General features: G+C 37.1%; 2 protein-coding genes across 6 annotated transcripts in view; both read right to left on the bottom strand.

The window, feature by feature from the left end:
* Positions 1–968: 968 nt before the first annotated feature.
* rrm1 (ribonucleotide reductase M1 polypeptide) lies at positions 969–12,689 on the bottom strand. Its single transcript, XM_028799356.2, has 19 exons — positions 12,496–12,689; positions 11,661–11,749; positions 11,371–11,548; positions 11,116–11,216; positions 10,969–11,028; positions 10,385–10,424; positions 10,032–10,194; positions 9,728–9,869; positions 9,117–9,200; positions 8,865–9,026; positions 8,185–8,264; positions 7,883–8,084; positions 7,640–7,789; positions 7,223–7,444; positions 6,725–6,801; positions 6,374–6,509; positions 5,758–5,853; positions 5,306–5,494; positions 969–1,910 (listed from the first exon to the last, which is right to left on the bottom strand). The coding sequence occupies exons 1-19, from the start codon at positions 12,512–12,514 to the stop codon at positions 1,725–1,727; spliced, it is 2,376 nt and encodes a 791-aa protein (XP_028655189.1). The 5' UTR covers positions 12,515–12,689; the 3' UTR covers positions 969–1,724.
* Positions 12,690–21,184: 8,495 nt separating this feature from the next.
* LOC114649957 (NACHT, LRR and PYD domains-containing protein 12-like) overlaps positions 21,185–22,136 on the bottom strand; it is a 42,694-nt gene continuing 41,742 nt past the window's right edge. For all 5 annotated transcript variants that reach the window (XM_028799353.2, XM_051926478.1, XM_051926476.1 and 2 more), the window contains one exon: positions 21,185–22,110. In XM_028799353.2, coding sequence (XP_028655186.1) covers positions 22,017–22,110 — 94 coding nt within the window. In that variant the 3' untranslated portion in view covers positions 21,185–22,016. The remainder of the gene's footprint in view (positions 22,111–22,136) is intronic.

The following is a 22,136-nucleotide window of genomic DNA, read 5'->3' as shown; positions in this document are numbered from 1 at the left end:
AGAACTTGCTTCCTTAAAGCTAATTTAAACAGAATACATTGGCTTCTTCTCTGTAGTCTAAAAATTTTAACAAGCTCTTTAACTGCAAGTTACTGTTCTGTACTCTCTGCCTCCAAATCCCTACATTAAATGGTACCTGACTCGCCTACGACCACAGCTCCCCTTTATAGCAGTGCCCCTCGCTTTCAAAATGCATTCCACCCCCGTAGCACAGACCTTACCTTTTCCAAAAAAATACCTGAATGTCAAACAAACTTGTTTCCCTTTATCCTACAGCCAGATTTTAGGCATGTCAAAAATGAATCTTCTCAGTCTTATCTGGATATGTGCAGTACAGACTGTAAGTAGAACTAACACGATGGTGTTCTTACGTTTTAAAATTTCTAAGTAGCCAGCTTTTTAAAATTTGTCTTTTGGAGTCAGTGACCTGTCCTTACTGCTGACACTTCTTCTGATGTACACAATGACAACTGGGCCCACCCCAGGATTGGTCAGGAGCCAAGCTACATACCACCTCTCAATTTACTGTGTGGGATTCCTTGTCGCTGCAGCCAACCAGAATTTCATTACCCTAATAATCAACCCCAAACTGTCATGTCTTCCCTTATTCCGAGTGTCTGTAAACGACTGGGACTCTACATCTCGGTCTACTTTCTGAGGAGGAGACAAAATTCATAACTTATAGTGAAATAATAATAACTGTGCACTGAAACTAATGAGATTAATATATCTAATTTGCATTAAAAATATATAGGTAAAAAAAGTGATCAGGTTTGAATGACGTGGTAATAACGGCAGTTCAATAAAAAAACAAATTTAACAAAACGCTAAGGCAGGTTAATGAATCTACTCGGCTACTGAAAACCTCGACTAGTTTGATAAATAGCTAATTTTGACTACAATAATGCAGCACAAATACAAACATTCAGCACTAAAAGCTAAGCTTTAAATAAAAGATTTCACAAACTGATTTTAAATTTCTTTTTTATAATACAGAACAAACCAATTCATAAGGCAGTGTTTACAGAAATATTTACTCTGTTTATGAAAAACAGCCTTCTAGTTGCACTTTAAAGTCGTATATAATTGCCAGATTATATACATTTTAATGACTGCTTAGTTACATATTTATAGAAAACTTATGTACACATAAAAGTGATCTTGTAATCAGACAGACAGGATTCCATGGTGGTGGCACTGCGTAGTCCTAGCCTGTCTATTACCAATGGCATGAAAAGACTGACTGACTACACGACACGCCACAAGTGTCTGCACCTCTGGGACAATGCACACTCGAGACGAAATGGCTTTATTTACTGGCAAGTAAAGAGCAAGGATACTTAAACTCTCAAAATGTAAACTCTGTTGGTATGCAACTGCAAAAAGGCAGCACGTTCACACTTTGACTAAGCTTTGGAATTAAGTGATTGCCTGATCTTAAACTGGGACACACAGTAAAATAGTTCTTTTCCTTTTAGAGGCTGCTTCTCGAGTTGGGCCTTCTCAACTTCTGCAAGGAGGTTAACACAGTGGGTAGAATTATTCACAAACATTTCAGTACCAAAAATGTAACACTGTAGTCATCCCAAAAATTCTGCATTTTGAACAAAAACATCTGTTAAGTGCATGAGCTTATAAAGACACAAGTCCCCCCCCCTTCCAGTGATATCAGTCCTGCAAAAAAAGTGAATTTTTAGCACTCTTTTCAAACTTTGTGCTGAGAGTTAAGAGCCACACATCATGCATTCTTCCCTGTTCTCAAGGGAACACACCATAGCAGCTTTGTTTCTTTCCACAATCTCATCTTTCTTGGTGGATTCATTTTCTTTCAGCTTCTCTTTGTTAAGTGTGAACTGGATTGGGTTAGCAGCGGGCTTCGTCCGAAGATAATACATCCCAGTCTTTAAACCCTGTAAAATAGGAGATTGAGGGGTAAATAAGCAAACTGCCAAATATATACACACTCACTTGGAAAAGTGTAAATCACTGCCTCTGTAAAAACCTTTTGCTCTTGACAAAATGTACACTTAACAGTTTCACACCAAACCTAAAATGGAAACAGGTCTCACCTTATCTGGATTCAAAATTAAAACTATATTTAACTGTATAAAGATAATGGTCTGCGGTGGGCTGGTGCCCTGCCCAGGGTTCATTTCCTGCCTTGTGCCGTGTTGGCTGGGATTGGCTCCAGCAGACCCCCTGTGACCCTGTGTTAGGATATAGCGGGTTGGATAATGGATGGATGGAAGATAATTGTGTACACACTGCAAAAAATGTAAGCATGCAGAAGAGTATGGTAGCCTAACAGGTTAATGCTCTTCAGTATAAAAGGACAAAGAGGTTCATGCAAGGTCAGTATAAAACCAAAAATCTTATGGAGCAGCAGGATAGTGCTCCCAAAAGATTTTGCACATTTCACAAAAAAAAAAAACAAGTCTATATATTATATATATATATATATATATATAATTATACATATATATATTATACATACATACATACATACATAGGTCTGATCACAATTTGATATTTGGTTGGTTACCTTCCAGGTAACACTTGTGGTTGGTTGGCCATACATGTATGTGTATGCCAATGGACAACGCACACTCAAGACGAAATGGCTTTATTCAAGCGTCCTTGCTCTTTACTTGCCACTAAACTCTCAAAATGTAAACTGTTGGTATGCAACTGCAAAAAGGCAGCGCGTTTATACTTTGACTAAGCTTTATACATGCACAGTATTTTGTGTTAGCTTCTTCAGAACTGAGCCCCTTAAGTTTACTTTTTGGCAAAACAAAAATCATGATGTTTGGGCAGGAAGAGACTTCTGCCTTTACATTGGACATGTGAATTTCAAAGACAACACCAGATGTCATGAACACAAAAGTACATGACAAGTTGACTGGAGAAGAGGAAAAAATTTTATATAAAAGCTTTGCAAGCCATAAGATTTTTCTCAAAGCTTCACCTACGTTATTTTTGCTGCCAATATTAAAATGAATAGACTGACTGCAGGTTGCACCAATCTTTTGAGTGTCATACAATACGATTTTCATTCTGATTATTTATAAGCATAACATTTAATTCTGACAAATCTTTTAAAATGACCAAAAATGAAATGCTTTCTTGAATAAAACAGAAAAGCCAATTAACAGTTTATTGGAATATTTGCTGCTAGGAGTTTATTTCCTCCAAAACATTTTGAAAATTGAAAAAAATTGGCTTAAAAGTTCTCACAAGGACTTTATTTTCCAACACTGCGTCTAGTGGGATTGGGATGCAAGAAGCGATTGCTGTGAAGCAGATATGCATGAATACAAAACGTTGCGTGTAAAATAGCAGGTTAAACAGCATTTTGTTTTTTTGTGCACAGCAAAACCAAATGTTTAACAGTTAAAAAGTGTAGATATGAAAATAACAGTACCTTATAGAATTTACTTAACACTGGTGATACATACAGTATAACTAAATAATGAAAAGCTTTTACTTTTCTTTTCATCATTCAACTTTAATGTCATTGTGCAACTTCTCTTTTATTGGTCAGTTTCTTTCTGGCACAAAAACATTGTTCAGTCTTTTGGACATTGTGCAGTATGACTCAAGCATTTGAGAGAAGTATGTAAAAAGTACAACTCATAAAAGTGATCCACTGGGTGCCGTGTTGTTTCATGCAGAGACACAGATGTGATGTCAACAGAAAAATATTAAAAACCATTACATTTTTTTCTCCCATGCATGTCTGCAAAAGTCAAGTATGTTAAAGTGTCTGTACAGCTTTAGCATTTTGTAATAATCAGGATAGGATTGAGGGTGTTGAGGTGATTGAACTGCTAGGTCAAGGGACCATAATATAATTCTCAGTGTTTTGTAGCAGTGCAAATGCAAATACCAAAAATTTTAACTTTGATAGGGAAAATTTTGACCAGATGTGGCAAAGTCTAAGGAGGATAGACTGAGATAAGCTTTTAAGCGTGGAAAGCTGCAAAAACTAGTTATACGGCTTATAAGACTAAACTCCAATGTGAATCATACAGCATGCGAGAGCATTAAGGCAAACATTAAAGGACCAGTTAAATATACTGCTGTCATTAATAAACTATTGAGAACGTTTAAAGGAGACTTCACTAGTGTTCTTTTAAATGTGTGACAGTCTGAACGACGGCACTCCCTCAAGAAGAATATAATCCTATTAAAACTAAAACTATAAAGAATTTTTTAAAATGAAAATAAACAATCTTCAAATTTTGTGTGCTTCCTTTATCCACCTTGTATTAAATATCAATATTATTCAAAGAATTTTACTTAAGTTGGGAATTTCAGCATTGTGACAACCCTTCTATATAATAAAAGAAAAAGTTAGACAATAGTTTAACAAATAACACATTTCCCAGTGCTGCTCACATCAAAGGTTTTACTCTTTACTTCCCACATTGAATTCACTTTAAAAAAAAAAAAAAAGTCATATGAAGCAGAAATTTAGATAGTCGGTCATCATGGAGGGGGATTAATGGAACCAAGAATCACAATACACTGCTTCATCATGGGTTGCACATTTTTATAAAATTAGTGTTGTACAGCTTTTTAATCAAAAATTGCCCTTTGATCAAAATGTTCCTACCAACTGTATAGCATTATAGTTTGTAAGAAGCAATGGCCTTTCCAAAACTGTTCCAAGTCAAGACTTAAATCTACTGTATATCCCACTCAAACACTACTGAGTTGAGCACTCAAGAACTGAACATGACCCTCACTGAGCTGCTTTAATGTTGTAAAGATGCAAGGGCAAGATTATTCCTACACAGTGTAATGAACAGATAGATAATTAGAAGAAACACGTTTCTGGTACTGAATGTAGTGTCATACTTTTCTTGCCTTGGGAAGCTGCAGTTCTGTTGATTTTTGCCAAAATTAAAGTAATTGCAAAGTAGTATCTCTGAAGCTTTACTTAACAAATGACGCTAGTTAACTTGTTGATAGCACTGTAATGAGTATCCAACCACTGTATCTTAATGAATTCATATATATTTGGGAAGCAAATTAAAAGGAGCAATCTTACATAATGTACCAAATGTGTCCTGTTCCACAATATACAGCTATGTAAATGTATAAACAATTAAAATGACCAGCTAAATACCATACAGTTTCACCATACCTTCTGCAGATCTTCACAGTTCTGATATAGGTAACAAGCAGTACAAATTAATTTCTTTAGTAGTAAGAATCACCACAAAAGAATGCTACAGAATAGATAATTATCCATGTCATGTTCTGTGTAAGCAATTGAAAAAGGACTTTAGGGTCTCACCTGCTTCCAGCCGTAGAAGTGCATACTGGTGAGCTTGCCATAGTTAGGTTCTGCAATATGGATATTTAAAGACTGACTTTGGTCAATAAATGCACCTCTGTCTGCTGCCATCTTGAGAACTGTTTTCTGAGAGATCTCCCATACAGTTTTATAAAGTTGCTTTAGATCATCTGGGATTTCATCAATGTTCTGCAGGAAAACGTAAACACAATTATTTACAGTATTTCATATGACAATAGAGCAAAGACATGGTATATTCAATATCTATACTACATTGAAAATTTCTTGTTCCATTTTCTTTTCACCTGTACAAGATGTAAGCTAACCAAACAAAAAAAAAAAAAAAAAAAAAAAAAAACTGCAAATCAATTTAAAATTACATTTCTATTAGAATTTTATTACAGCTTAACCAGTTTAAGAAGAAATCAATGGCTATTTCTGTAGAATCCCACCTGGATAGAACCATTGTTGGCAATGATTTGATTTTTCATTGTTTCATTCCATAAGCCTCTTTCTGTGAGGTCCTTCAGCAAATGAGGGTTTACAATCTATAAAAAACAAAATAAGCATTGAAATTTTTTTTTTTTTTTAAAGATTAAAAACACCTGACCATCTCTGTAATTTGTGTTTTCAAAACACGTTGCCTTGAGTCCAATTTTACTTTGTCATGTTAGTCACCACTTATGGAACACCATAGAACTTGCATGACATCTGCACGTTTTATAAAACAGGTTCAAGTGCACAGATAACACTACTATGAAAAAAAGACATTTATAGGAAACACTTTGAAAAGGACGTAACGTACATATAAATTATTACTTCAAAGTCATTTATTGTGACTATTTGGCCATAACACACTTAACAGCAAAAATGAAAAATTAGTAAAGGATGAATATATTTAACATCTTCTTAATTGTTAATTAGACAAACAGAATGACTAATAAATACTAAAAATGCACCCTGAATATCACACACTACTCAGAACATTAGCAGGTAACAGCAAAAGAAAACATTTTTCTGTTTTGTGTACAAGTTATCAAAGATTAACTTAAAGCAAATAAGTCATACCTGGAATTCCCCAGAGAGAACTCGTCGAGTGTAGATATTACTGGTGTAGGGCTCAATGGACTCGTTATTACCCAAGATCTGAGCTGTTGAAGCAGTAGGCATGGGGGCTAAAAGCAAACTGTTCCTTACACCATACCTAAAAACAAAATAGCACATTAGCTACTCATAAAAGGAGGTGAAAGCTATAACTACTTTGAGGAAAAATTACAATTTCATTGGCACTTAATCTCTTGGCTGTTTATCCACAAACACTAAAAACTATGTGCCTAGAAAGCCTCAATAGGCTTGTGTACTGAACTATATCTTAAGTACACAAACAAAAAAAAGAGGAAAAACGTTATCTTGACCTACTTTGCAATCTTCTCCTTTAATGACTTCCAATCCCAGAGATCAGTAGGTGTTTTCTGCCACATGTCATACTGCAAAATCTGTAATCATATCCAAAGGAAATAAATTGAACTAGTTTAAGTCAAGTAGATCTTTCTCAATAAGAGAATTCTTTTTACCAAGATTTACAAATAGTATCTGGATTAGTTTGCTCTATATAAAAAAAGTGTTAAACTTGCAGAACATTTATCTTACAGTGATGATGTAAAACATATAGATCATATTCTTAAAAAAAAAAACAACTGTCCAAAAATAAATGTTAAAGGGCTTTAACACAACACCAATGAAAATTAAACAAAGATGATATTTGCTTGCAGCAAAAGTCAACGGAAAGGCATATTGCTCTTATTTTCTGTATAAAATTAAACAATACAAAGGAGTATTTTAATACCATAGCATGTGGTGTTTGGGAACAAGTGGATAGGCGAGATTTTAACAAGATGCACCAGCTAACTGACTTACACCCTTGCTAACTGGGGATCCTTCATAGGTGTCGTAAGGACCAATCTCTTGGGCCAATTCACAGCTTGCTTCTAGTCCTGCATAATATATAGTCTCAAAGATCTGAGTGTTCAGTAACTGTGCTTCTTCACTCTCAAAGGGAAAGCGCATTAAAATGAATGCATCAGCCAGTCCTTGAACTCCAATCCCAATGGGCCGATGACGTTTGTTGGAATAGCTGGCCTGTCCCCCCCCCCAAAAAAAACAAACAAAAAAAAAATTACTTTGATCAGTCGTAGAAGATTAAAAGAATGAAATATGGCTTAATAAAACTGGACTTTTTTTTTTTTTTTTTTTTATATAGATATTGCCTTCAAATGGCTTTGCTCTTTTTTAATATTAATAAAAAAAAAAATAATAATAAAAAAAAAATCTCACCTCAGGAACTGGATAAAAATTGATGTCAATAATTTTGTTCAGGTTTCTCACAATGACCTTTGTGACAGAGGCAAGCTTTTGGAAATCATAAGTGCGTTCACTTGTAACATACATGTTGAGGGCAATTGAGGCGAGATTGCAAACAGCAACCTAAAAATGAAGGAAGAGATAGTCAATAGGACTCTCACCAATGACAACTGTGTAATTATTAAAAAAGGGTTAAAATTGCTGGTGAAAGCATACTTCATCTTTGCTTGTGTACTCCACAACTTCTGTGCACAGGTTGCTGCATTTTATAGTGCCAAGATTCTGTTGGTTGCTTTTCCTATTACAGGCATCTTTGTACAACATATACGGTGTGCCAGTTTCTGTCTGAGATTCAATGATGGCGTACCAGAGCTGCTGAGCCTTCACAATCTTCCGTGCTCTGCCTTCTGTTTCATACCTAGATCACACATTTACACAAATACCACCACTTAAGTTTTTTTTTTTTCTTTTAAAGCAAATTGAACATATTTTGATAGTAAAGCACATCTTCAACTTACTTTGTATAAAGCTTCTCAAACTCTTCACCCCAGCATTCATCCAAGCCTGGGCAATCACTGGGGCACATTAGAGACCAGTCCTAAATTGAAAGAATAAACAAGAGTGTACACATTTGAAAACAATCTTGGATTACGATCAATATATGCGACCATTAATCAGATAACAGTAACAAAGTTAATTTGGGGGGAGTCTTTGAGGAATTTGCCCAAATTGTACTTCAAGTTGCTACACAAGTAGCCTAACCCATCTAAAAAACAAACTACCAGTCAGTCAATCCAGGAGGATGGTATTCTGCAACTCCTTCAATATGAGGAGTAACAATCTTTTTCTCAAACACAAACCACATCAAAACAGAACTTCCCTGTCATCATCAATAAACTACAGATAAATACTACAAAGCAGACTACTGTTTATTATTTGGAACACTCCTCCATTAACTAATCTGCAAAGCCTGGGGTGCAGAAATACTAAAAACCAAAAGGCAACTTCCATTAAGCCAGTTCCAAGATACCAACTGACCTCATAAGCAAGCCCTTGTCCTACAAGGAAAAAGTGAAACCACTCAAAAAAATCAATTCCATTGGGTCTCTACTCCTCTACAGACATAAACAAACTGGAAAACAAAATTGGGACATAATATAAATAGCTCTTACTTAAAATAAAACAAACAGCAATTCACCTCATTATTTTCCACCCGCTTCATAAAAAGATCTGGGATCCACAATGCAAAGAAGAGATCACGGGCACGTTGCTCTTCTTTACCAGTGTTCTTCTTTAACTCCAAAAAGTCAAAGATGTCAAAGTGCCAAGGTTCAAGGTACATGGCAAATGCTCCAGGTCTCTAAGAGAGGGGAAAAAAGGAAGGACAAAAAAGTTAAAATGAAACACAATAAGATTTAATAAATTTGCCTGTCTACTTAAGGGCTCATACCTTGTTCCCACCCTGATCCACATAGCGAGCAGTGTTGTTATAAACTCTCAGCATTGGAACCAAGCCATTGGAGTTACCATTTGTCTGAAATTGAAAAGCACAAGATCACAAACACATGCAAATAATGCATGCCAAAATGAAAAAAATTTAGCATGCTATAAAATGTTATACAGTATGCAACCTATTTACAAAATTAGCTTAATACAAGATAACCAAGTCATCTAATTTAAGGTTTTCAGCCTAACTTTAGAATGTTTAACACAGTTATCTTTATAGTCATTGCAAGCAGGAAACTATTATCAAGGCCTTGAAACAATATTGTGAACTGTATTGGCCAATAAAAACAACAAAACACACACACTAATTTGAGAGAATTTTAAAAATTAACAGTCCAATGGATTTGTTTAAATGATGCTGCTTCATGTACTGCTGAGCTGCAGCTGTTGAACTAGGCTGTGTAAAAACTAATGGGTGCATTCAGGAATATTTTCCTCCTTACATAAAATTGTTTATGAGTTTTAATTATTTTAAAAAAAAAAACAAATATAAATAAAATGTTACATTTTTTCCCATTGTCCTTCTCTAAACAAAATGTTTGATCCGATACTTACCCCAGCAATATAGCTTCCAGTGGCTCGAATGCAGCTTACAGCAACACCAATGCCCCCAGCAGATTTAGAGATTAAAGCACACTGCTTCAGTGTATCATAGATGCCCTCAATGCTGTCATCTCTCATAGCTAACAGGAAACAACTGTCAAGAAAGAGCAAAAGGAAAAACAATGATCAAATATAATGCACTTCACATATTCCACCTCATTCTTTGCTTGGGCAAGAAGGAAGAGGTATGTGGCACTTTAAAAGCAGAGTATGACTCTTCAGATAAAGATCTATTACAGGGTTTTCATTTATATACCTAGAAAGCTGAGGCCTATTAGTGCCAGCGTTGAAGAGAGTAGGAGAAGCATGTGTAAACCACTTCTCAGAGAGAAGATTATAGGTTTCAATTGCTGCCTCTATGTCATCTTTGTGGATACCAACTGACACCCTCATTAACATGTGCTGGGGACGCTCAGCAACTGCAAGGAGGCAATAATATCAAGTAAGTAGCAAGATGGATCAAAAGTAAAAACACATAAAAAGCAGATTTTTACATTTATGCAAATTAGTGCTACTGCTCAATTTTTACAAAATATTGCTGAACAAGTTTTTTTTTTAATAAATAAAAAGTAACTAAGCCAAGAAATGCATAGACAAATATTAGCTTACCCTTTCCGTTAATCTTCAAAAGATATGACCGTTCCAGCGTCTGGATAGAGGGGAAAAAGGGGGAAAAAACTTTTGTTTTGGCTCAATAAAACAAATTATATGCTACATATACACAAATTGTTATTCACATAAATCACCAAAAAATGAAAATTCTCAGGTCCAAAACTGGAGGAATGTACTAACCAATCTCGGAATAGGTTAAGAATTAAGTTAAGAACTTAAAATCTCTTACACGTGCAACAAACTTAACAAAAGAAACAAATCAGCAATATCTTTTTTCCATCCTACCATTTTTTAACTATATATTTAAAAACACTGTTAAGGAGAGCTAAAATGTTTCTTTAGACAAAATGCACTACTGTCTAATACCAATTAAAATCTCCCACCACAAGTAAAGTTATTTACTCTGTATATAAAAAAACAATGTGGTGACAATTTACAGTATCTTGGAATGAGGCTCACTACAGGAAGTTTGCTACACAAGGCAGCTACTCAAAAAACAGGCTTTGCTCTTTTGGATAATGAACAATATCTTCCCATCTTGCACATCTCTAATACTCCAAAGCAAAATAAATAACACTTACCTTAAACCCAAAGAAGTTGTATGAAAAGTCCCTGTCGTAAATGATAGCAGAGTTCAAGCGCTACAAAATAAAGTTATTTAGGTTAAGCATGACAGAAAAAGACATAAAAAGGTAAACTTGAAATCCACTGATTATTTCATTACATACATCCTTATTTGCCAAAACAATTTCAAGGGTTTCCTTTGAAACCATGGGAGAATGACGTTGATTCAGTGGGTTAATGTAGTTGTACAAATCCTCCATCACATCTGTAAGGACACATTAAAATAAATGAATGGGTTTGATTTTACTTTGAATACAACCAACAAAATTAAAGCCATTTCAGTATCCTAGCACCGTCTATGCACAACAAACACATTAGCAGCCAATTAAGTAATGGATGGCACAAGTTACATTACTCACCACTAAAAACCTTCTTTGTTTCCTTGTGAAGATTGGACACTGCAATCCTAGCGGCTAAAATAGCATAATCTGGATGTTTTGTGGTGAGTGTAGCTGCAGTTTCTGCTGCCAGAGTGTCCAGCTCCACTGTTGTGACCCCACTGTACAATCCTTGAATTACCTTCATGGTAATCTGGGTCTTCCAAAAATCAAAAAAGAAGACAACAACATAAGTGATTATTAAAAATAAAATAAAATAAACCACCACAGTGCTCCACAAAAGCCAAGTAGACGGAGCCACCACTACTTACTGGATCCACAAAATCGGCATTGAGCCCATAGCAAAGCTTCTGAATCCGAGACGTGATTTTATCAAACATAACCCGTTCTTGGCGTCGATCTAACGATAGAGAAATAAAGCAGAAAAGGAAAACGTGATCGTCAATACAATGAAAATAATGTAGTTTACCATTATAAAACAGTACATTTAAAGCATCAGAATTTATCTTGTCTGTGCGGTTGTTACAGGGAAATACAGGCAATACCACAATACTGTATATAAACAACTAAAATACTAAGAACCTTTGAATACGTGTCAAGTTCGCTTACTGGAGAAAGTGATGATTTAACACGCCCATGTAAACATCAACAAAAAAGCAGTACTCAAGGGACAAACACAACGTTGTTCTTTTAGTTTATTCTCCTTAACTGCCATCACCCCCCCCCCCCCCCCCCGGGCATCGACCGGCACACTGACTTGGCGCCATTTGACAACAAAAGGAAAAGATCGGCTTTTAGGGGTTGACTCATGATTACCAAATGCAACTCTTGAAATAAATCGAAATACACAATAAAATACATAAACATCCGTGCCATGCACGTCGAGTCACATGCTTAAAACAGTCACGCATTTCATCAGAGGTACGGGTTACATTATATTTACGTGGATCACAGACATGCCAATGATTACATATTTTTAATAACAATGTTAGAAAGAAAATTCGGTCTATTCCTATACGTTATGAGCAACCGAACGAGTGTAACTATATATATGAAATATTTAAAATTGGTTTTAATTAGCAACATGCTCTAGTACAAGCTTTAGATAGCATCACGTATATATTAATAAAAAAAAAATCTACTCACCTCTCTTAATTACATGCATCTTTAAATAACTTTAACGTAGAAACTCCAACAGAAATATTCCCAAACTTTATAAAAACTACTATAGAAAAATATATAATTAAGAATAAGTTAAAATTAATTTATATGCAACTGCCCACACCAGATGTACCCAGCGAATTACACCACACTCTCCCGCGAGCTCAAAAGGCGCCATCCGCTGAAGTACGAGGCGTTCAGCCAATGAAACGAGGACTGTCGGTTTCTAGCCAATAGGAGAAGAGAGCACAGGAAGGACTAGGTTAGTGCAACCTGGTGGTTTCTGTAACAACAGTTGCTGCTTAAAACAAAGTACCGGGGCGTCTTCGTCACACAGTGCGGAAAACTTCAAGTTGACGAATCACCGAGCTAACATGAAGACGGTCACGTGAAGGCAAACCAATAAGAGCAGGCTTAGGATGCGCGTAACTGGCATCTGGCGGGAGATTTAAAATCTTCTTTTATCAAAACAAAGAAAAGTGAAAAAAAGTTTTGTCTGGAAGGTAATTTTTGAAGCTCTTTTTATGCTCCTTGTTTTACTTGAAACTCGCTTGAAATGTCTTTGTAGCAGTTACGAGTTTACTTTCCCGTAACGTTTTTGGCTTTTCAAAGAAAAACAAATTAGTATGTAGTCAGTTTATCACGTTCATATATTTTTACAACTGTTCATACGCGCTTTTTTAAAATTCATCTGTCCATAGCGTCGGTATTGTCGCATATAAATAGTGCATTCCAAAAGAGATTACGTGCAGTGTCATCTGGGTTATAATTAAGACTGGACTATAAGATGATTTATCTTTAACTATCGCCTCATGCTGTATGTAAAGTTATTTCTCCTTGTCTATTGCTTGAGGCAATATCCCTTAAAGTTTACTTATATTCTTTATTTAAAAATAAAACAAATCTTTCAAAAGCATTCATTTATTTACCCGAGATTGGCTTTAAAAGTTTATAAAGTGCAGATTTATCATTTTCACAATTAATTTTTACTGTCCTTGGGATGGCTGCTGCCTTGCAACAAAGAGACTGGGGTTCAAATCCCAAGGGCTTTGCATTGCATGTTGTCCCTGTGTCTGCTTGTTTTTTTTCAGGATGCTCCAGTTACCTCCCACAACATTTATTTCTATAGCACGTTCTCACACACAGGATGTTTGTGTTCATCCGGCAATGAGCTGGCACACTGTCCAGTGATGGCTCCTTACCCCTGATGCATGCTGACACAGGCTTAGATAGGATTTAGCTTTCCAGTGACTCTGCTCCAGATAAGCAGATTTAGAAGATGGATGGGTGAATTTCTATTTTTTCTCTCTCTCCTTTTTTTTTTTTTTTTTTTTTTTTTTTAAATATAAATGCACTGGCCATACTGGGTTCAAGGAAGGTGTCAGCTGTGGACAGGGTAGATCGCTAGGTAGACTCATATTCTTGCTGGACCAATTACTGATCCATCAATGTACCTGACTTTCTTGTCTGGAATTTACAGACAAAGGGTTTATGGTTGGAAGAATTTGGGTTAGTGGTTCTCAAGATACAGGCTACATAACATGGTTATGCATTGTACTGTCATGCCACTCTTCTTTCACTTCACAGAAATAACAAAAAACTAGCACGTCACAGAGTACCTTGCCATACTATGTAGATTAACTACTGTAGTTCTTGTGTTCTGGTTATTTAACTTGAATTCTGAAGCAGAACTACCCAGTAGTACAGGAAACTGGAACTGATAGTGTGGCATAGCTTATCTGGGAGAATACCATATGACTTTGGATGTTTTTACCTGCAACGAAAACAGCCCACTTGTTGGTGGATAAAAACAATTTAGTCCGGATATATTTTTTCTTTCTATTAATCCCTTACTGAGTTTTTGGGAAGCAGTGCTTACAGCACACTTCAATAGTTAGACATTTCAACTGGACATATTTACACAATTAAAGGACAGATACTATTAGTTTCTGTTTACTTCAGTTTCTACTTTGCTTTCTTTTTTTTTTAACCACTCTGTATTTTAATGTGTAGTAATTCTCTGTTTTAGTAGTCTGTAAAATTTATATTTGCAGTTTACATAGAAACTTGTCACAGCACTGTGCACCTGCAGTCAGTGAAGAACGCTATACAAAAAAAAAAATCTGTTTTAATTGAACAGAGAGAAACCTGGATAGATAGTACTTTATTTGTCCCAACAGGGACATTTCCTTTTTTCACAGAAGTTATCCATCCATTATCCAACCCGCTATATCCTAACTACAGCATCACGGGGGGTCTGCTGGAGCCAATCCCAGCCAACACAGGGCCCAAGGCAGAAAACAAACCCCGGGCAGTGCGCGCGCGCACACACACACACACACACGCACACACACCAAGAACACACTAGGGACAATTTGGAATCTCCAATCCACCTAACCTGCATGTCTTTGGACTGTGGGAGGAAACGGGAGCACCCGAAGGAAACCCACGCAGACATGGGGAGAACGTGCAAACTCCATGCAGGGAGGACCCGGGAAGCAAACCTGGGTCTCCTAACTGCGAGGCAGCAGCGCTACCCACTGCATCACCGTGCACAGAAGTTATATGATATATTATTTATATTGAACAATGGCTCCTCCCCAAATACACACCAGAGTTACTGAAAAGAAATAAAACTTCCGAGTTCGCTTAAGATCAAAGGAGCAGCCACTTTCACTGAAAGTTATTATAAAGACATATTGCCATCACTATCAAGGAAGCCCAGCAGATTTCCTTGACACACATCTGCTGAATAATATGTTTGCTAAAAGTACTTAATGCTTAATGATAATAATTATACCTTTTACATATATTCCTTCTCTTGGATTATATATCTTCCCTTTGAAGTTGAAAGCAAAAGAGAAAACTTTTATTATTCTTGAGGCTGAAAGGCAGCACCATCCTAGTGTTCTTAAAAAATAAATGTAGCAAGATATCCATATATGATGGAAGGGGCAGAAGTTAACAATTGGCCTGTTTTTTATTTTTATGTAAAGTCTTTAATTGTACTGCCAAACAGGGGCTTTATGAATCAAATGACAAATCAATGCAAAATATCAATGAATGATAATTTAAATGCAGAATAAAACACAAGGAAAGAAAGTGCCTGAAAATATTCTTACTTAAAAGTTACTTCAGATAAAAAAGCTCCACCACTAAATAAATGTAAGTCAAATACTATAATGAACTGTACTGTTGGTAAAGGAGGCATTTCACAGCTGATAGATTGCTGAGTCGCTGTCAGCCTGGCTGATTCTAAAAGGTCAGCTTTTAAAAAATAACTTGAAGATTTAAAACTGAAGATAGGCAAGCTGAGTTTTCAGTTAATATCTGAAGTCGATGATCAATGAAGCCTCGGGGTAAAAGAGTTCAAAGATTAAAAATCACAAAGCTAAATGAGCATTTCAGAATTGTGTTGTTGTTTTTTGGGTTAGTGAGCCAACTGACATCAAATGATCTTGGGTACTAACCGGGTCATATGGGTATGAAGCAACAATATACTGCATATTGCAGCGCGTTTCTAAGTTAATAATTGTGTTTTGAAGCAGAAATGGAAGTATTGCATGATGCATATCATCATAAATGTCTCCTACCTAAAGTAGAATGCAACTAAATTAGACATCTGAATATTTCTTGTAATGTTTTTAAGTTATTTAGATAGGCATTTCTATTTTGGCAGTTGCATATACTGTCAGATCTGAAAGCTTAACATTAGTGGACATTAAACAAACACTGACAACAAAGAATTTAAATAGACCTGACACATTGAAAGCCTCTAAATTTGTTCTAAACCATGCGCTGCAAAGAACTGTCCGCATGCTGTCAGTTAAAAGTGTGGATTCCTAACTTGTACCATGACACCGTTTTCTGTTTTGATTTGCATTTTCCATGCAATCCCAAAGTTTTCTAAGTTGGGGTTGCATGTTCCTAAATGGCAAAAACAATTAACAATACTATTTAGTGGTTAATAATTTTCTTCTTTTATGCACATTGTGCCATTTCTTTAGGTTAATGTATGAAGAATAAGCCAAAAAAGGTGATTTATTTTCAGTACTTTATGCTTATTTATAAAATGCACCTCCTTTAGTGATGCAATGGTGGGAAAGGCACACTTCAATTAACATCTTAGAAAATGAGTGGAACTCAGTCATATATCAAATGCACTCTAGTTTTATATGTGGCAAGCATTCAATAACTCAATTAAAAATCTTTCATTGATCACATTTCTCTTGTCTAAAATTGTCTAAAATGTGCCAAGGGCAAGATACCACATGTGAGCGCTGCCATCTAGCTCCACCATCATTTTATTTTGGGAATGTACTAAATTAACATTTTTTAAACAAAAACCTGTACTTCTCAAACAGCCTTGGCGTCACAATCGCTCCTAATCTGTTAATGGTGAAGTTTACTACTCCTGGATGGGATTAAAGTCCATTGGGTGTGGCGAATGGCTGGGGGTGGTACCCAGCCGGGATGCCCAGAAGGACCGGAGGATGGTTTACGCCTCCTCCAGACCACGTGGGTGCGACCACCCTGGTGGCTTTGGGGACCACAGGAACAGAGCTTTGAAGCTCAACCCTATAGCCCATAGTCACCGCCAGGGGGCGCCCCGATGCCTGTAGAGCCCTGGCCCTCAGCACTTCCGCCACACCCGGAAGTGCTGGGGGGAAGAAGACCAGGGACACCTGGAGTGCTTCCGGGTGCGCAGCCAGTACTTTCGCCTCACTGGGGAGTGCCGGCGGAAGCTAATCGGGAGGCACCTGGAGCACGTCCGGGTGGGGATAAAAGGGGCCGCCTCCCTCCATTCGATGGCTGGAGTCGGGTGGAAGAGGACGGAAGTTGGAGGAAAGGAGTGGAGGCGGTCAGAAGAGGAAAAGCATTGTGAAAAGAGGCCTGGACGTTGGGGTGTTTAGTGATGTGGCACTGGATTTGTGCATGTTCATCATTGTATATACAGTATTTGTAAATAAACGTGTGTGGTGACCTTAAAACATGTCTACCTGTCTGTGTCTGGGCTGTTCCCCACATGGGATAAATCGATTATTATAGCTTATGCCACACTACTAGCACACAAACTTATTTTGCTTAAGTGGAAGAATCCCAATCCACCTTCTATAACTTGGTGGGTAAGCAACATTCTATATTATCTCAAATTACAAAAAAAAAAAAATCTCTAAGAAGATATGGCGAAATTTTTTTATTTTTTTTTTTAAACATTATAATTTTATAATAAGCATGCCAGGTTCATGCTTAACTCACTTCAATGCTTTTAATTGTATTATACTGTATTTAAGAAATTAGATAGGGTTTCTAAGCTTGTATCTTCTTTTCTCTTTCTGTAGGGTGGAGTTTGAATCTTGTTTTTTTTTTCCTTTTATATATTTTTTTTATTTTCTCTGGATAGATTTTGAAGTAAATTGTTGTATCTGTTATGTTTTTATTATTTTGAGTAGTATCCCATAGTAATGGTCTGCTTTTTGAAAATACAGTACACTAAAAATTTAAAAAGAACAAAATACACAAACAACCAATGTAATCAAAGTAAAGTATTAAGACACATCAAATGGATGCTGTATTTTTTTATTAAGAAACAAAGAGCTCTTAATAATAAAGTGTGAGAGCTCTCACTCTGGTATTTCTGTTGAAAGAGGAAGGAAAAATGCAAAGCAAGATACTAAACATATGGTCTCAACGTAAGTCAATATCTTCAACAGGCACAGACAAAATGGTAATCTTGTGCTTTCATTCATTCTTTTGCGAATGTTGTCATTTTCATGTATATACCTCTCAGCATTTCTTTTATGAAATATACAATCAATTTTAATTATTTCAGGCAGGCCTAACTGTTACAACCCTCCTAAATTCTGCAAGAGTGAGTCTCATTTAAACAAAAACCTGTAAACTCATTCCTTAAATTCAATTTGCTTTATGCCATAATGAAAATATACTTGTTTTATGCTTTGTAATAAGTTAAAACACAGTTATGCCAGATAAAAACAGATCTAGAAGTAGACTGGATACCCTTAGAGTACAATAGGCATAGTCATCCTGTCAGGAGAAGGAGTAAAGTTAAGGAGACTTAACAGGATATCGATGCATCTTGTTATCCATAGAGGGCAGTATGGGTCTTGACTTGAGTAGAACCATGTTGCCCTTTCAAAGTTGAAATCTGTGAGGCTGGCTGTTTTGCTTCAGCACATTTAGTGACAGTACATTGTGAGTCTGAATAGATGGGACTGTGTGGCTGTTTTAATGAGACATTCCAGAAACTACATAAGAGATCTAGCCATTCATGGTTTGCAGAACCACAGGGCACTGTTGGTTTAGTTGCCTCAAGAATTTATAGACCTACTTCTGAAGAAGCAATTCCAGGCTTAGCAGTAAAAAAGCTGCCTCAGGCCAGAAGTGGGCTTAGTCCTTTGGGTTGGTGGTGTTGGGTTTGCTGTGTTGTGCCAAAGGATTAACTGTGGCAGGAAGAGAGGCCTGGCTCTTATGTGTGGTGCTATAGTGGTTATACCTACTTGCCTAGCAGACACAGATCTGTGTGTGGTAGCAGGTTCAGAGAGGTTAGAGGTTTGCTGTTAGAATAAGCAAAATATAAAAGGTAAATAATCAATTACCCATTCTTCGTTGTGTGTTGTTTTGTAATAAACATACCATTTTGGATGCTTTGGTCTCGTTGGCAGGGCTGTCACAAAAGTACCTTCTTCTTTTATACTTTACAATATCTATGCTAGAACAAATAGATCTATTTGTTAAGGTGATTGTTGTTAAATGACTGATGAAGTATATCTGATGAATTCAGTTTCAGCATATGGCCCACAGGTTGGAAGAAGTGTTGCAGAGAAAGCTGAGGTTTGGAACAATTGATGGAGGTGATGTCTAGGGAGTCTCGGTAGAGGGTGATTGTAATGGTGACTAGATGGCCACTTTAGAGCCATTACTGATGGTTATGTTGGAAGTCCATAGGGGCTTTAGCTTTGGTACCCAAGAATATTGAGGGCTCAGAGTTTGGTGAAATGGGACGTGCGTGGAACCCTCATTTTGACTTCTGAAAGAGTCCTTGGATTTAAAAGACAAAGTTTATAAAAGCCATGTGAGGTGGAGTAGTAAGGTTTGTGGGAGTGACATGTCTGATGAAAGCAAAACATAGGGCAAAGCTGGAAAGAACACAGAAGAGAATGAGCAGATGGGTGAATGGAGTGTCACAGAGTGAGAGAAAGATGATTGCTGACTTAAGATAACAACTTGGTTAGGTGTTGGACAGAGGAAAAATAGACTAAAGGGGTTTGGGCATGTGAAGCAAAAACCAGAGAATGATTGTGTGAAGAGGTGCATCAAGATGAAGGTGGAGAGGATAAAACCAAAAAGGAGGCCAAGAAAGACTTGTTTGGAAGTGGCGTCAGGTGATATAAAAAGAATGGGTCTCACCTCAAATGATGCCTGGAACCACAGAGACTGGAGAGAAAAGGTTTTCAGGGGTGGGTTGACTAGGTAACATTTGTAAATCCAGAAAATGGCAGTTAAAGTGGTGGTGATGACTCCTTGATACACTCCTAATTTTAGGTTTTCATTTTAATGGTGTCTCAAAGCAGTTAGATATGTTCTTTCTCCTCGGATGTCTGTCACACAATTTGAATAATGGTGCAAAATAAATGCACCTACTGCTGAATAGTTTTCTCAGGGCTGGCGCCCTGCCCGGGGTTTGTTCCGGGGTTTGTTCCTGCCTTGTGCCCTGTGCTGGCTGGGATTGGCTCCAGCAGACCCTCGTGACCCTGTGTTAGGATACAGCGGGTTGGAAAATGACTGACTGACTGATTTAATTTCTTACAGCCTAAACAAGAGGTGTTTCATTAGATTACCAAGTTTGTTATGGCAGAGGGGGTGAAAGTTGATGAAAAGGTAGAGGTAAGACACCAGGCTTATGCTGTGAAGTTGCACTAATGAAAGATATATTTAATTCTGGATTATAGTTATACTTGTGAGAATTTTGTATTGGTTTGATGAAGCAGCTACAAGAATTCAAAAGCAGGCTTGCAGGTAGCTGATTAAATCTGTAGACCATGGATGAGTAATCTGCTGTACACTTGTACACCTTGAGCTGCTTCTTCAGCTTGTCAGGAGGTCCTTTAGCTTAGCATTCTAATACGTCATTGAGGTGTCAGTGAGGAATACTTGAGTTCAAGAGCAGGCTACAAGATATACTTCAGGGAATTCTTTGTTTGTCCAAATAAGAATGTGATTCCTGTCTGGATCTTTTAGAACATTAGAACAATCAGCAACATTTTACAGTAACATTTAATTGAGAGACGGCACGGTGGCGCAGTGGGTAGCGCTGCTGCCTCGCAGTTGGGACACCTGGGGACCTGGGTTCGATTCCCGGGTCCTCCCTGCGTGGAGTTTGCATGTTCTCCCCGTGTCTGCGTGGGTTTCCTCCGGGCGCTCCGGTTTCCTCCCACATTCCAAAGACATGCAGGTTAGGTGGATTGGCGATTCTAAATTGACCCTAGTGTGTGCTTGGTGTGTGGGTGTGTTTGTGTGTGTGTCCTGCGGTGGGTTGGCACCCTGCCCAGGATTGGTTCCTGCCTTGTGCCCTGTGTTGGCTGGGATTGGCTCCAGCAGACCCCCGTGACCCTGTGTTCGGATTCAGCGGGTTGGAAAATGGATGGATGGATTTAATTGAGAATGAGTTACATTACATTTTTTCATTAATCACATGTTGGATTTTAACACTGGTGAGTAACACCCATTCATGTCTTTACAGGGCAACTCCCTTCCTTGTGGTTGAGAATATTTAATGTAAAGATGAATGCAAAACCGCAATCCTTTCCTAATTTACAGGAACTGCTTTTACTTCATACAGTGGCAGAGAACAAAGCAGAAATTCACATAATCCATTTAGATGTTTAATGTCTGCTTCCTTTTTTTTGTTTTCATTGCCAGAGTCTGTTTCCAAATGTATCAAAAATAATATGGATTATAAATGCAATAGGAAAGCCAGCCCTTGTTAGAATTTCCTGTGGTTCAAAACCTTCTCAAGAGTCAATAAGATATTTCCTCTTAATTTTCGGCCTCCTGCAAGCTTAGGTTTTATAAACCAGCTTGATGCAGCAGCAGCCTGAAGTAGAGACCAGAAAGCACACACAGCACATACAAATCCTACCTCACTGAGATATTTCTGTATTCATAACATTGAAAAATTTAATTTTCTGGATCTTGCTTGATAATGAAACATATTTTAAGTTGCTAATATCATGTTTTTTCATCAGGTTTTTGAACCAACATTTTTATTGAAAAGTGGCTGAAGCCAATCCTGGCATCACTGTGCACAATGCAGAGAGTAACATGGATAGGATGCCAGTCTCTTGCAGGGTTTGAGTCTCTTTAACGTGTTTCTGTTAAATCAATGGATCCTTGAATTCTTAGGTACATTTCATGGCAACTCCATCCCAAACCACTTTGCTTAGTTTGGAAATGCAGTATCACATATGCCAAATGATAAAGGGTTATGTGTTCAGTACTACTTTCAAGCCGTCACGCTGATTTTCCATTGCTTTTAATTTGATGCTCCCCTGAGAACTGAATTTATTCCATCGTAGCCTAGAAGAACACACACACACACACAC

Source organism: Erpetoichthys calabaricus, chromosome 4, assembly GCF_900747795.2.
Source record: "Erpetoichthys calabaricus chromosome 4, fErpCal1.3, whole genome shotgun sequence".
Taxonomy (NCBI): domain Eukaryota; kingdom Metazoa; phylum Chordata; class Cladistia; order Polypteriformes; family Polypteridae; genus Erpetoichthys; species Erpetoichthys calabaricus.
The sequence above is the reverse complement of the archived record's forward strand: the minus strand, read 5'-3'. Positions and strand labels throughout refer to the sequence as shown.